Source organism: Neodiprion fabricii, chromosome 6 (genome assembly GCF_021155785.1).
Source record: "Neodiprion fabricii isolate iyNeoFabr1 chromosome 6, iyNeoFabr1.1, whole genome shotgun sequence".
Lineage (NCBI taxonomy): Eukaryota > Metazoa > Arthropoda > Insecta > Hymenoptera > Diprionidae > Neodiprion > Neodiprion fabricii.
The window spans coordinates 8,832,511-8,848,531 of record NC_060244.1 but is presented as its reverse complement, the minus strand read 5'-3'; the positions used below and the strand labels follow the sequence as shown (position 1 = coordinate 8,848,531).

The following is a 16,021-nucleotide window of genomic DNA, read 5'->3' as shown; positions in this document are numbered from 1 at the left end:
CGGATGCTGAGACGGTCGTATTCTTTCAAAAACATTCGCAAAACTCTGTGCTGATTTTGATTTCAGAAGTAGTTGAGGACACTCGATTCAAGTTTGAACAAACGAACATCTGAAAAAGAAATTCGCTCACTCGCGACATAAGATTAGAATTAGAATGACACTTGCGATCCAAGCAATGCCATTACAGTGAGACATTTTCAGGATGTATTATTCGGTCAATTTATAAATGTGCACTTGTTCGCATTTTTTACGTTTCTATGGCGTACAAGCGGATGCCAGCCTTTTACCCATTATATTATTTTTGGTCTCAATAAACCATTCACAATTCATATCGTAAATAAAAATGCAACTCCCCGAGAATTACTTGAAATATCAAGTTTATTTTACGAATAGTATAAGACGATATATAGAATCAATGTATAATTTCAAATCCGTATAATTTGTATATAATAATATAGCTATCGAATTATTATGATGTTACACTTAAATGATCCGTAAAATTATACGTACGTACAAATTAACTCGAACCATGAACTCTTCTGTTTTTCAAACTGAACAAAGCTGCACCAGTGTGACTGAAGAATCAAGCACATCTCTAAATTCCTAACGGAAAATGACCGAAAACTGTGGTAAAATATCAACTGCCGTAAGCATAGAATATCGATTCATGAATTGAGTATTTACAGTGATACTAAAATCTCCGTAAACTCGCAATTATAACTATAACTACGGTAAACAGAGACGTAATAATAATGATAATAACAACAACAACAACAACAAATAGTAATTAACAAACAATATAAGTAAATTTGCGAAGAACGACTTAACACAGAATTATATATAGTTAACTAAACTCTACGGTCTACATTTGACGTACGATGTGATTAGATGATTAATTCAGACGAGTTATAAATAATGAAGATGAACATCAGTGTGAATTCGGGGCGAATTTTTCCAGTTCTTTTTTTATCGCCGCTATCAGAGGCATCGCCGGATCCTCCGGTGGTAATCTGGAGTCAGCCAAAACTCGGACAGTATCTACTTCTGGTAAGTTGGGCCTGTGAAACGGTCCGGCACTGAGGGGTCTCGACCCCCAGGCCCCACGAGGATGAGGCCCCGATACTCCTGTCTCGGGGATGTCGACTTCCAGCCCCCTACGCGGCAGAGATGTTCTGGGCCTCGTTTTCGTCTCGGATGCAGGAGTTGCAACCGGGCTGAGGAAAAATTTTTGATACGATATAAATATGCCGTGATGTTCCGGTAATAGTTGAAGATTAATTATACGAATGGTATTTGGAGAAAACACATAAGCGATCAAAAAGAAAACTTCGAAGCATATCGAGTCATTGGAAATAGTTTCGAGACAATGTCAGAGCGAATAAATATATAACCAGTGCAAAAAGTGTTTCACCTGACAGTGGCAGACTTTCCCCTGTTTTCTGATGGCATTTTGATGTACTCCGGTGACGGGAGACGCGATGGAGGCCTGTGGGGGGCCGAATCTTTTGGCTTGGCTTCCCTGTTACCGAAGAGAGTGAACGAGTCCTCGAGGAGTTCGTGGAGACGTCTCCTGGCGCGACCCACGGGACCCGTAATCGTTGGAATCCGTTGCTCCATATCCGTCTCGGAACAAGTTGTTTCTGCGAGCATGGGAAACCTTCTCAGGGATCGTGACGAACAGGACAAAACTCAGCCCTGGCTATATTATTTACTGCTTCGCAGTGTTCAACTCGACTTCGGTGCTGAGGTTATTCGCAATAAATTGCTGTATTTAGTCATTGCGAACTTTATTCTTTATCTATTGTAACAAAAGCTCGTATTATCAGCACTTCAGTCGAGGTACAACCGTAACCGGTAATTCAACGACGAACCTTCCATTGCTTTTTGCCGCCGTAGGTCCCAAACTATAGGGCCAACCACTCCAGGGTCGTTCATTACGCTTGAAGACCTTATTAAATACGTCTCGTTGTCCCCCCTTTCAAAGTCGTCGTTCTTTCTTTGCATTTCCGGAGAATCGAACTCCATGTCCAAGTGCCTCACCTGGAAATATATTCGCTATAATCTTGCTTTCATGAACAGAGCCCACGGCTGTTGAGACAACAGGAAATCGCGTACATCCATGCCAATAAAATTCAATTGTTGTTTGTCGTTATTGTCGAGGAGCGAAATATCGCGTAGATCGTTATCAAATAATTGCATGCGTTGTATCGCTTGATTAAACGTCGTGACTTTCAAGAATTTAATGACAAACTACATCTAGGGGAGGAATAAAACCATTACCACAACAGGCTCGAGGACTCTTGACAAAGGTTCGACGCTGCGTATTCGCGGAAATTGTTTGCACGATGGCATTGACAAGTATGAGTGCGGTGAAGTGGTGAGGTCCTCTTTGGGGTTGCTTTTTTGAGGAATGTGTCCGTTCTCGAGTGTTGTCAGGGCATCGGCGACGTCCATAGAGTCCGGTGTCCGAGGATGATCGACTGCATTCGTCTGAGTGACTCTTCGACGACCAGGTCTAAAACGAATGTGCATTTGTAGAACGAGTGAAACAGCAAAGTTAACATTGAGAAATTAAAATTCTGCAGAAAAGGATCGTTTTCACAACAAAAAAAAAAAAAAAAAAAAAAAATTGGGGCTTTTTATCATTTTTCAATATCAGTTCAGTTTTTCTTGAAAATACAAAAACCTGCATATTTCCCATAAGAATCAATTAAATAAGACACGTACAGAACTTGATGATTCAATTTTACGATTATCCACAAAATGAGGAAATTTTCTGGTAAATTTTCTGTAAAGTACTGGAGGAAAAATGTTCACTGGTGAAGCTTCATGTATAACCTCATACCTCTGTCTCTTTAGAACCGCCGCATACTCTTGACCCCCCCAAGGAGTCAACGACCTCGCCTTGAGTTCCTCTACTTCTTCTTCTTCCTCGTCGGTAAGATCCTGGTGTATGTCGGCGACCACACTTTCAGGAGTCCCCGGGGTCAGAGGCGATCCGTGCCGACTACCGGCGCTGAGCCTTTGACTGGTGCCTTCGGTCTGACAAGGTAAGAAAGGAACCTCGCCTTATATTCGGCTCTCTTATACATACGCGTAGAGGGGCTGTTTGTTATAATCGATATTGTCGTGGGATCAAATTATATCGGTATATTTGGTTGTTTTCGATATTTATAACCCGGATAGTTTGAAATTGGCTTGTTTGGCTCGTCTCCTCCCCCTGATTGAGACGATTATGTGGTTCATTTGCATACCGTTTTCTGGCATTCTCTTGTCCAACAGTATCTTTACCAAAATTCCAACCCCTGCACGCGACTTCATTTTACTTTATTATGGTTCGATGCACGGACGCAATAAAACGCGCAGCTATAATCTCATGCAGCCAATGTACCATGCAGATTGTACAAGTTTTGTCTAATCATCTTATTGACCGTTTGTTACATTTCCTCTCAAACCTGTGCATGAGATATTAGAAATCGCAGTAACATACAATTCACTTGGAATTTAAGCCATGTCTGTTAATGCTGCAACAAAAAATTTTTTAAAAGAAAAAAATGACTACAGTGATGACGATGTGAAAATCATTGAAATTGCGAGTACCTCTCGTTTTCTAAATCTGCTGATTAAATAAAAACATCAGTGCAAGTGATTTGTGTTACGACTCGTGACAAAAGGAAGAATTTTAAATAAGCACTAAGAGTTTTCGATGTCCAGAATCCAGAAAACATTTCCAATCATAGGCCGCAAGTAATTCATGAGTTGGCGATCTGTGTACGAAATACCACTGCCATAACATACTTTTAATAATTTCCAAAAGCTACCACACAGAAACAGCGATGCATGGTGTGCGGGTGCATAGTTAGAATCCAAATCTTTGCCTTGGCCAACTGTTTTAGAATTCGCATGTGCAGTGCAGTGGTGCTGGCAGAGCTCGGAGCAATAATTGTGGATACCCGTTGCTCAGTTTCTGAAGTGTAACCAGTATTGTCGAGTCCGGTTGTGTCCGAAACGTAATCGGTCTGACGCTTCAATATGCTCTCAGGTGGAGGTGCCGCCACCGCGCTCTGTGCCCTTTTTCTTTTCGCCAAAAAGATAAGCCCGATGAAAACTACTATAAGAATCATCAGAGCAGCCGCTGCGGCGCCAATCAGAACCCAGGCATCTCTCCGACGTGACAAAGCTAGCGGTCGCGTCTCCTTGAGATAAGCTGAAAAGCAAATACAACGTTTCAGGTATCATTGACCCGTCCTCGAACAGTTGGCTGACGATAAGAGGCTCAGGAGGCGATGCGACTGAAAATCAAAACGTACGTTTTTTTGGCTAATTGATTTCAGATTTGATTACGAAACTTCGACACGTGTCATGGCTGACAGCGTAGTTCGATAACAACCATAGACATGTTTTTCAAACGGTTTCCCTCGCGTAATCTTACAAAAATCGTATAAGATATCTACCCATTTTCCAGCTTTTTGAAAGACTTGAAATAAATGAATATACTTGCTTACGACGGAAAATTAACGAGATCAATTATTTAAAATTTTTCACCGAATATCATTTAGAAAATCCGTACAACGTAGTTATTCATTTCGGAATTAGTACATTCCTCGACTCGAATCTACCCATTAATGAAAATCGAGTTCTATTTTGATTTTGACCGTATTTTCCAGTCTCCTGACCCACTACAATTTATTAACGCCAAGAAAAGAATATTCCTCATTTGACTCACGTTCGCTTTGTATGATGACCGGAGCGCCTAATTCGAGGGCGACTTCTTGCTCAGAAAGCAAAGCCATGTCGCGAGCAGCGCTAGCTGCCGGCACAGGTTCACCGCCAAGATGTACCGAGTAAATAAGTCTGGTCGCACCGTCCTCGGTCAAGCTCATATTCTGCATCATCACTTGAACCTTACCCACTTCCAAGTTACGTAATTTTGCTTGGGTAGCCTCGAAAGGCTCCGAGGAGTTAGCATCTTTCTCGAAATTTATTTCTTGCGATCTTGAAGTTTGCTCATGCCGGGTATGAATTGTAGAAGTATTTAGGAAATGAGAAAGTGTTGAATTGTTTATAGGGTCTTGTTCTCCGGACGGAAGAACGGTTGCGTCGTGACTGACAGGCCGAGCCAAGTTGCTTACTATCGGTATTTTGTCCGCCAACTGTTGAGGGTCGTGACGATCTTTTGCCACATCAAGGTAGTCGGACTCGTTGTCAGTATCGAGTATCACCGAATCCCTTCTAGGAATCTTCACCGCTCGCATCTGCTTCACTTTGACAGTTTCCGGCGCAGGATCGATATTTTTTGTTACCGTTTGGCCGGATTCGAGCAGTGACTCGGGCGACATGGACGCCTTGACCTGGGACTCAGTTTTGCTAATTGCCTGTTGATGTAACCAACGGTTTTAAACACCAAATTACTTTACGTTTTATAAGATTTACACCGTTGTTAAAAAATCAGTGCTGTAGAAAAAGTAACCATTGTGATACAATCTCCCCTTCTCTCGTCAAGAAAAAAAAATGACGTTAAATAAATGAACAACACGACGATGAATCTCGTAGGGCACTGCTCCTTCGCGTAATATATTTATACAGCAACGTGCGTCTCCGGCTACTCTGTCTATTAGCAACGGGTACAATCGATAGGTCATTGTCGGCGCTCAACGAGTGTAGGTATACCTGCACGCGAGGAAACTTTAACGTTATCCAATACGAGAAAATGCCAAACGACAAGATATAGCCGTTGCCCGTACGATTGACGATCACGGCTGAACGACAATATTACCCGCATAAGATAACTGATAATTTACAATGTCTGTTCTTTTTACTTAGATGGAAACGCACGAAGTTTTCATGTCCACTGAACGCAAATTTCAATACTGGGCCCCAGTTAATTCTCTTTTTAAACGTCTTTGTTAGAATATTTTACTCACTCGTTGGCCATCGCGTTTTTGCCGATTGTCACGTCCTGTTATTCTCCATGCAGCTCTCCGCAAACGGGCTGAATGAGACAATATCCCAAGGTGCTGTTTTTGCTGGCGTGAAAATGCAGCTTTGTAAAGTCTGGCCAGACGAAGCTCTACTCTTGGTGGAACAGTCTCGCCAGCTCGTAAGACCGTTAGTAGCCAGTATCTGAATGTATGCGAGCGAAAGCTTACCAAAATTGGTAATGAAATAACTGCTAAATAGCTAGTGAAAAATAGTACGATCTCATTGTTCTCTGTTTATCTTCCCTTCTTCATTTATCATAGAAACCTCACCATCCATTGAAAGAGTAAATCCTTTGGTAATTCGTACAATATTCTGAACGCTCACCGTGGTCCTGGATCGTCCCCGATGAGTATTCCGATGTCCTGATCGACATCGGAGAGAGTTGGCATCGGGTCAATGCAGTTTGCACAGCCTTGATCATCGTCTTCGCCTTTTCCGTCGGCAGGGAGATAAACAGTTGCGGTATGGTGGACCGTGCGAGGTTCATACAGTGTCAGTGTCTGGTCCGGGTTCAACCATGGGGGCGCATCATCAGCTCCAGTCCAGAAGAAATCTTGCAGATGTACCCGACGACCCGGAAGGTGTTCAATGACCACCACCTCGTCCTCTGGAAGGAAAAGACTGTCATGTATTGGCCGGGTGTGATGGATTCCGGTGAAGTCAAGTCTAATTGGAAACGGACCAAAAACTTGGAGTTCCAACTTTCGGTTGTATCGCCGCATAGATATGTATTTTCATATTCTGGAGTATCAGAATTTCGTCGTGTGCAGAGAAACACATAACATGGTGGAAGATTGCTTTCGCCCACCATTACAGTGTCGTTCGATTTTAAAACTCAACAAGGTGGTTTACAAATAATATAAAGGGTACCAGTCACAAATTGCATGTTGCTTCGCTAGTCTTTCGACCAATTTATCTTTCATCCTGTAGGTAAGCCTCGAAGACGATGAATAATTCCGAAGATGCGTGTACTAAGCGTGTAGCTGAGTTCACGCGATCACGTGACTGAGAACGATCAGTGAAGCATCAGTTTTGATACCAGCTTCGTGAGCATAAAAGTTACGCAGGGGATGAATATAGCGAAAAGTGTGTGCACACGTGTACATGAAGGTATATACCTACCTGTATAATAAATAGGGTAGAGTAAACCAATGCCATGACACGCTAGATTATTACTGGGAATAACTGTTTTACAATTCAAAGGTAAAAATGGAACTTTTACGGTGTCAAAAATAGTTGTATACATTTTTGTCTCTTTATTTCTGTTTCGCTAGTTGATTATTGAGTTATAATTCACAAATACTTTAGTGGGTTTAGACTTGATAATTATTTTCACACCTCGCGTGTGCTGAGGTATAATTGTTTTGTACAAAACTTTGTCTTCGTAGAGTTTTGCGGTATGTTATTCATGAATTTCACGTTCTGGATTACTTGTTGACGGTGATTTCAGTAATTGAGACCTTGATATTAAAGTTTAAAATTCTTTCACGTATCATCCGTAAGTGAGCCTACCGTTGACTGACCACCGAATAAACTAATTCCACATATTTGAGGTACGCGTCACCGTGCACACGGCACAATAGCCTATTTACTACGTCATATCAATGCTTCACTGGTTACCGGAAATGCCGACAGGAACTACCGGTACGCACTATTTTTCAGTCTCCGTTGCAGTGGCGTGTAATAAAATAAAAAATTCCGTCCCATCATATCGTCAGCAATGTTAACGTCAAGTTAATAAGAAGAGAAGAAAAGGAAAATCCGTCCGAATTTCCTAACTTGAAAAAAAGTTTGATGGTTCTGAAAAAAAATCACACACGTCTTCTCATTGCAATTTTTTCCAGCATGCGGAAATCGCATTAATTTTTTATACTCCTTTCGCGGTTTGAATTGCTAACGAGCTAACACACGTTTACACAACGCAGAGAGATGTGAAACCATTTGATTGATGATTATGAAAGGACATACTCCGTCAAAGCTGTCAGTTTTCAACGTCGAACCGACCTAATTCCACGCATCAGCTGCGTTTCCGGTTCGGACGCATCGTGAAAAAACTCCCAGCATAGCATCTACAGCGTTGCGAATTTGTGGTTACACGTTTCGTTAAAAACTGAAGTCAAACCATACGGAATTGTAATCCATGTCCGATTTATAAACTCTGAGTATTTATATACTGAAACTTCCATTTGACTAATTGTAAGTGCGGAATGTATGCAGCTGATCTTAAAAGAACATGAAATTCGGTAAATCTTACAAATTATTGGAATATTCAAAGATACCGCATTGTAGAATATCTGAGCATTTATCGAAACTTTCGAACTACGTAGGAAATCCACCGTAGGTATTTTTAGCCTCCCCCAATGACGGTGTTGGATCGATAGAAAAGTGAGTTCCTATGGTGAATACGTTGGCAGAGCGCCATCCGTCTCGACCCTCTTGTTAATTTCCCTTTAATTGTTATTCTTTACAAACTGTGCAATTCTTTTACGCGGTGCCTAGCCTACGACCACCATGGAAAATTATCAAAGGTAAATAATTTTCGGCACAACGAATACACACGTTATTGCTAACGACGCGTAAATCCAGAAAAGAATCATTGTTTCACTATTGTTGCTTAAAAAATTGAAAGATGTCACTTTGATTGATCCACTCGACTTCAAGGTATCTTTCAATTAATCGTACATCGGTTCTTTCGACGCTCTGACGTCGATGCAAATATCTCGGCACAGCAGATTCAATTGTCTTTATACAGATATCAGAAGCCAAGGCAAAACGTATTAACCCCGTTTCTATTCTAAAAGAAGTTACAGGGCTGAAAACTACGTACATGCAGCCTACAAGTACATAGATATGTATACAAGTTTAGTTGCTGGTAGCTAGCGACTGTACAGCCTTGTCATATCGACCTTATGGCGTGTTGCACGTGCCAGACTCACTGCTTATGTGCTATGTGGACTTTTAGGATAACACCTAGTTCCCAGATACACTATGAGTGTTTGAATGATTTAACGCGCAACCTACATGCTCCTCTTTCGACAACATTGTCGGTGTAACGTTCAGTTCGTTAGATTGTTCTTGATTACTAATATGAATTATTTAGTTGTACGCATACAATGTGTATACATATATGAAACAATCTGAAAACCTTGAGCCAGTCACCTGCTTACACAATTAGAACTCCATAGATCAACGATTAACTTCAACTCAATACTTTTGTTCTCAATCTTTCTATTCCTTGCACTCTAGTTTCAATTTCCGTACAACTGAAATTAGTGAAAACCTTTTCTGACGGAGTTTACAGTTTTTGTGTTTGACGGGCAAACAAGATTCATTTTACTTCTTTGTTTTTTTGCTTGTTTTACGTGCAATTTTGAAAATTCGGTTAATCTGATAATGTTGCATAACTAGCTTTTTTTGCAATTAAAAAAAAAAAAAGACAAGAATATAAATGAACGGGCGAAAATAAATCTAGTAACAATATAAGAAAAAGAAGAAAATTTTTTATGGGTTATAATGTGAAAATGTTTGTTCGATATAGGTATTTTTAAAATGGTAAATCAGAAATGTTTATTAGAAGGACACTGGAGTGACTGTGGCGCACCCAAGATTCGTTAATATTAGGAAAATTTTTTGCTTTGTGTAATAAGCATGTGACATAAAGCGGAAATAGAAATCCGTAACAACACGCGTACTTGTGATCGAAGGTAATAATTAACACATTTGGCAATGGACTAATCATTACCAGATCATTACTGGTACAGTCAATAAGTGTAAAGCTACTTATTAAGTACAACGACAAATCGTCAATCTTATAATGCAAACACACTGACACCCAGATTTAAGATTGAAAATTGTGAAGTTTAACTTATAGATACTCATGTAAGTAAATAAAATTTTCATTCACGTAATTATTTCAATCATGAATACACTAAAAAAAGGTTTGATACCATAGGCTAAGTTATTTTATATAATTATGCATCTGAAGGGATAAACATCAGTTGGTAACTGGTTTGACTGTAATTTTATTGCTTTGAGTAATAAGAAATAAATGCAATTTTGTGTCGATGGATAAATTGCTACGGTGTTTACGAATATAAAACTTTTACAATGCAATCAACGGTGACTTAACTTCGTTCCAAGGGACTTAAATTCAATATTTGGGCGTTTTCTTCACATACACACAGACGAAACGACGTAATTTGCATACAGTTCCATTCACACCCAACGGCAGGGGTGAATAAATCGTGATACAAATCGTCCGCGTCACCCCTGATTCGTAAGGACGTAACACCCCAATTCCCTTAGAAATCGACTAAAAATAATGTCGTTATCGACCCGAGGAGTATAACTAACCTGCTCCAGGTGGTAGAGCGGCTCTAACCACCAGGTTAAAAAGTGCCAGATTGACGACGCAGAATAATTCCGGGCGAGTATGTAAAATATTGTAAACACTGCAACGCATCGCGGTACACGTGTACCGCCCTACTAAATAAACTCCCACGCCGATTCATTCGACTTCTGCCATTTTCCCCCACTACGGGTACGACACGGCGACAATGCGAGTAACGGGGAAGCTGATATCGCACATGCGCCAGGGCCCTTCGGGTGTGTCGAGCACCTGTACAATTTCGCCTGTGCAAGCAAATGTGGGCGACGAATAATTTTTCTGGTTGTGAAACTTTGAGGGAAAAGACTGTCCGAAAATCGATTAATTATTTGTCAAAATCAGTGTCATATTGCGATTTACGAATCGCGTACGGACGTACATAACAGCCACCTACGGTAACATTCGGATTTAATTTTCAAAAAAAAAAAAAAAGAAATAACAGATTTCGAGTATAATTTTCTGATGACGACGTCAAAGGAAGTAGTCTATCGAATGAGAAATATTTTATAGTCAACGAAATGATGTTGCTTAATTAACTGGTAATCATTAAACGGCTACCTCAGAGCACCCCTTAGAAAAAAAAAATGTATGCAAATGGCATTAGTACAGTATATTTGTCACATGTGTATCACAAATATGAAAATACTAAAACGGATGAAGACGATAATTACGAAAGTCTGTAAGTGCCATTTTTTTCAAATTCCACAGATGAATTTAAGTGATAAAATAACCATGCGCCAATCGAAAACAAGGTGGGGAAGCAAAATCACAAATTTATAGCTTCCCAGTTTCAGGTATTTATTCAATATGCCTTAATTCTAGTACAAGTGTTTGGGTGTCAATGTGCCGTAATTTAACAATTTGACCATTAGAATTGTATCGATATAGGTTTAATTCTTCAGCATGAATTATAAAAAGATTTTATATTATAGAATGTGAAAATTGGAAATATTTCTTTCATTTTTGTTATATAAATTTATAGCAATAGCCGAAATAATATTATATATTCATTCATTCGCCCATTCAATCATTCACTCATACAGTACAAGAATCATCGATTAACAGGTGAAGTAGATTAGAATTGTGAATATGAATCGTATTTTTTTCATTAAAATTGTTTCTCGAACTTTTCTTTATACCTTTCTAAATATTCCCTTTTTCTTCATTCATTTTCAGGTAGTCTCTCACTTGAATTTATAATTGTTTCGTTGAAGTTTTGTCGATTCAATGTTTTGAATTGTTTTGTTAAGAATTATTCGCTTATCTTTTGTTACCAGTAAAGCAGATCAATCGTTGTTGTCAATGACAGCGACAGATTCGTTGAATTGTAGATCCCTGTAATCATATTTTTGAAGATACCTCGTATAGTTGATGTTTTATATGTCTCTGATTTGATTATGTGAAACGGAAACTTCGAATGAGTGAATTATTTTATTCGTTATCGATGTTGAATTCATCGGAAAGAAAAAGTAAATAAAATATACATATTAGGAGAAGCAATTTTACACGTGGTGCTCTGAGGATGGTTTTGCAGTGAGAGATCCCGTCTCCCCGAATACAGGTGTGAATCCAAGAAGGCGAAAACCACGTTACGAAGTACTTATTTTGTTGCAATTAAAGTAAACGACTGCGAGAACGCAATACTGTGATTAAACATTTCGTAAGAAATCTGATTATTTTAGAGGCGAATGGTTGTACAGTGTACACTGTTTGAACCAGAATATGACGAATACTTGCTATATCAGACAGTTTTGAAAAATAGCTTGAGTTTCGTCCTGCGGACAAGTGTAACATACCTCTGCCAATGTACGATACGTGATGTATGCTTTTCTACTGCCTCTATTTGATGCAACCTGTAGGAAAATATGATGTAAATCCTTTTTCGCCGTATTTTCTTCGTATTTCCTCGACTGATAGTCGTTTGCGTCTCAAAATCTCTTGTTCGCACTCCTAACGATCCAGTAAGTCTAGACAATGATAGGGCGAAGATTTCGAGCAAGAAAATTTGTGCTCGAGAAGAATTTGAGTCCACTCTACGTTTTTTGTGAAGATTTTGAATAATACTGTGAGCAATTCCTCCATGCTCTGTATCACCGTGATTTTGCGGGAGAAATCGACTGTGCGCAGTCCGAATACGCTGCGAGCAACGGATCCAAACGAAAAAACGAAAGATTTTCTTCGTAATTTCTCTGCTGTTGGGTCCATGCTGTTTTCGTTGTGTTTTCTGAGTTCCTGATGGTTCAATTGGTCAGAAATGGGTCATACGAATCGAATCGGAGACCTAAAATTTTTTGGCCAAAAAAAAGGTAAGGCTAACCCCTTTGTCGTTGACTGAAGAATATAAAGATGGATACCCCTGGGTAAATTTTGTTCACCAGTTTTCGGCGGCAAGTGGGCCCAGGTGGGCCTGCGAGCGTAGGAGGGTTCTGCTCTATCGACTCTACCTAACGGGCTCGCACCGACATTCGTAGCAGCCAAAGTAGTGTCCGTATGGAAGCTTGAGATCAAGTCGGAACAAAGTGGTTACGTAAGACTACTTGTCGACTGCGACTTAGAAATATCTATCAGCTCGATCATCCCGGTGAGAAGACGCGTAACCGCGTCCAACTACCTCCGACCACCTTCGTCCACCTCGTCCCTGTCCTCCTCCTCCTCCACCCCCTCGTCGTCCTCGTCGTCCTCGACTTCCTCGACCACCGCCGATCACTTCCAACAACCTCCAAACGCATCCAACCTTCTCCGTCCACCTCCTGACACACCCTGCCACCTCCTACCATTTCCGAACACCTCCGACCACCTTCGTTCTCTTGGTCCCCCCGCTCCTCCATGTATTCTATAATATTCATATTTGTAATTATTAGACAAACTAGATTACCTACAATAATACATCTACAATATGAAAATGGAAGAATTATTCATTTCGAAATAGGATTCTATTCGACACGCGCTCGATGTATTCCATAACATTAGTATTCATAATTATTCCAACAAGTTTCATTTGCTCGCTCGATCTTAAATTTTCGTTGGCATAGAATCGGAATGCTGTTTTAGCTAGTCGCAAGTGAAGTATCTACATTGGGTGGAGAAGCAGAATTGTTTTTCGAAAAGTGTTCGTATGGAAAAAAATTCGGAGTAACTGTAATACATCACGGATGCGCTGATTTTAATCGAGATGAAAAGGATGCTTCGTATATGAGACGGTATTTAACGCAGTGTCCTGATTAAGAGGCCTGAAAAGTGAATGTCGGCGATTGTTTTTATTTTTCATAAGGAGAGAGAACAGAGCTTCTTCAAACTTCGAGTGTATTTTAACACACATTTAAAAGGTACGAGCAAAAACTTTTATCATCCGACTGTCGCAGAACAGCAGCGTTATTAGCTGACTTGTTAACTGAAGAATATATCTAGTCAACGGCTGACCATCGAAGGGCCTAGCCACTTGAGTCTGGAATCAGCAGGAAAGATAAAATGCGTATTTCTTGTCTCATTGTGAAATGTTAAAATTAAAACTGAAATCATTATGCATCATATCATATCATCGTACATCGTACATCATACATCATGATACATCATACACAGTATTGAAGTTCGAAACCAAAGTTTGGATGTTCGGGTGTTCGAAAAGTAACGTCACCAAAATTTGACGTCATCGATTTAAGATTCAGCTAACCGAATTCTTCAGTCTCGAAACAACCGCGCAGTGGAGCGGACGGATGAGAATCGCGCTCCGCAAATTTCGAGTACCGGGTTCTCAACCTCCTGGATCCTGCGCTCGGGGTCCGGTACGTAGTGAAAATCGACTTCCAGGAAGAGCGCTCCATAGTTTTTGCGCTCCAGGTCCGCGACCTGGTGAAACTCGACTTCCTTGACAAGCGCTCCGTAGTTCTGGCTGTCCAGGTCCTTGACCTGGTGACTTTTGACCTTGCGGACTAATTTTCAAGCTTACAAGTTTGACTAATGGAAACGTCATGTTTTGTACTATCGAACCAATAAGCATGCTCCGGATAACATTTTGAATCAGCAAAAGAACCAAACGACCAGAAACAAACATATTGCAATTGCAATTGGGCATGAATCCTCACACAATATTTTTGACGTGTTCTAATACTCGAAATATTAATTAGTATTCGAGGTGTAACCCGAGGTGGTTATCGGTGATTGTTGGAGGTAGTCGGAGGTGGACGAGGAGGAGGACGAGGATTTGTGCACGGTGAGTAAAACATTTTCATGATATTTTGTGGCATTTGTAATTGTATTTTATCTAAAATATTTCAAACTTGTCATGTTTACAATAAATTATTTCAATTCATTTTTCGCGCAAGCACAAATTCAATAGTTATAAAAGCGCTAATGATATTTACTATATTATTAATCAATTAATTAATTATATCAATCCTTACATAATGTTTTTGATGTGTTCTTATACTGAGAATATTTATTACTATTCCAGGTATAACCCGAGGTGGTTAGCAGTAGTCGTTGAAGGTGGTTGGCGGTGGTTCGAGGTGGTCGAGCTAGACGAGGAGGAGGACGAGGAAGACGAGGAGAACAAGGTGGACGAGGAGGACAAGGATTTGTGCTCGGTGAGTGAAACATTTTTATAATATTTGATGGCAATTGTAATTATATTTCATCTGAAATATTACAAACTTGTCAGGTTTACACTAAATTATTTCAATTTATTTTTCGCGTAAGCAGATGTTCAGTAGCTTCAAATGCGATTATAAAATTTATTACATATTAATTAATTGATTGATTACATTAATACTTACATAATATTTTTTATGTGTTCCTATACTAAAAACATTTATTACTATTCCAGGTATAACACGAGGTGGTTAGCGGAGGTTGCGGGTGATCGAGGTGGGCGAGGAGGAGGACGAGGATGACGAGGACTTGTGCACTGTGAGTATAACATTATTATCATATTCATTAGAGTAGGAGTAGGATCAGGAATAGGAGTAGGATCAGGAGTAGGAGTAGTAGGAGTAGAAGTAGAAGTGGTAGAAGTCGGAGTAGGAATAGGAGTTGGAGTAGAGTAGGAGTAGAAGTAGATGTATGCGGGGAGGGGCGGGGAGGGGATATTATCATATCAAGTTATCAGTAATAAGCAATTGCGGGTAAAATATTAGCTTACTTTTGTAAGTATTTATGAATAAAGCCTCTATGAATATTCATTGTTGGTACGTAAGGTCTGGCAACGTACCTACTTTCTGCAAGAGATGTTGAAAATTTTTAACATAATTATGTTTCAGATCTGTGCCCCACCTAGTGATCCACTAGTACATATCCTCCGACGTGACATCGCTCCGCTACGTATGCAGAAGAAAAGATTTATTAAGATGCAGATTGCTCCTCTCTTCTTGCCATTGTGCTTTCAGCCATTGTTGTGCTGTGTGTTTAAAATTTAGGACAGTATATAATATAGAATAAAAGGTATAGCTACGAATACAGCACTGCAATAAATCTTATAGAAATGAGCTCACATTGAGATTTCTCTGTATTTATAACTCGACGCGAGAAGGCAAAAATCAATTTAATGCCATCTGTAAGGTGAGTGGACTCGTATTTTCACTACGAGAACTCGTTGGGCATTTTGCGGTGAAATTTGAAAAATTGTTGTACAAGAAATTGAATAACTATAAAAATGGA

The 16,021-nt window shown here is 39.9% G+C and overlaps 1 protein-coding gene and 1 long non-coding RNA gene across 5 annotated transcripts in view; one reads left to right on the top strand and one right to left on the bottom strand.

The window, feature by feature from the left end:
• The window catches only part of LOC124184583, a 104,168-nt gene extending 101,183 nt beyond the window's left edge, over positions 1-2,985 (top strand). Inside the window, exon 4 of the long non-coding RNA XR_006871217.1 lies at positions 2,860-2,985. This is a non-coding gene — a long non-coding RNA (uncharacterized LOC124184583). The remainder of the gene's footprint in view (positions 1-2,859) is intronic.
• Positions 439-10,453, bottom strand: LOC124184577. Of its 4 annotated transcripts, none has more exons than XM_046574448.1 (10): positions 7,105-7,249; positions 6,307-6,589; positions 5,925-6,123; positions 4,727-5,375; positions 3,954-4,207; positions 2,846-3,042; positions 2,281-2,515; positions 1,872-2,040; positions 1,412-1,657; positions 439-1,214 (listed from the first exon to the last, which is right to left on the bottom strand). In XM_046574448.1, the coding sequence occupies exons 1-10, from the start codon at positions 7,226-7,228 to the stop codon at positions 1,039-1,041; spliced, it is 2,532 nt and encodes an 843-aa protein (XP_046430404.1). In that variant the 5' UTR covers positions 7,229-7,249; the 3' UTR covers positions 439-1,038. The 4 variants fall into 4 exon arrangements, with proteins under 4 accessions (XP_046430404.1, XP_046430401.1, XP_046430402.1 ...); XM_046574445.1 differs by having other exon boundaries at positions 1,412-1,640; XM_046574447.1 differs by lacking the exon at positions 7,105-7,249 and adding an exon at positions 10,336-10,453 and having other exon boundaries at positions 440-1,214; positions 1,412-1,640.
• Between the last annotated feature and the right edge of the window lie 5,568 nt (positions 10,454-16,021).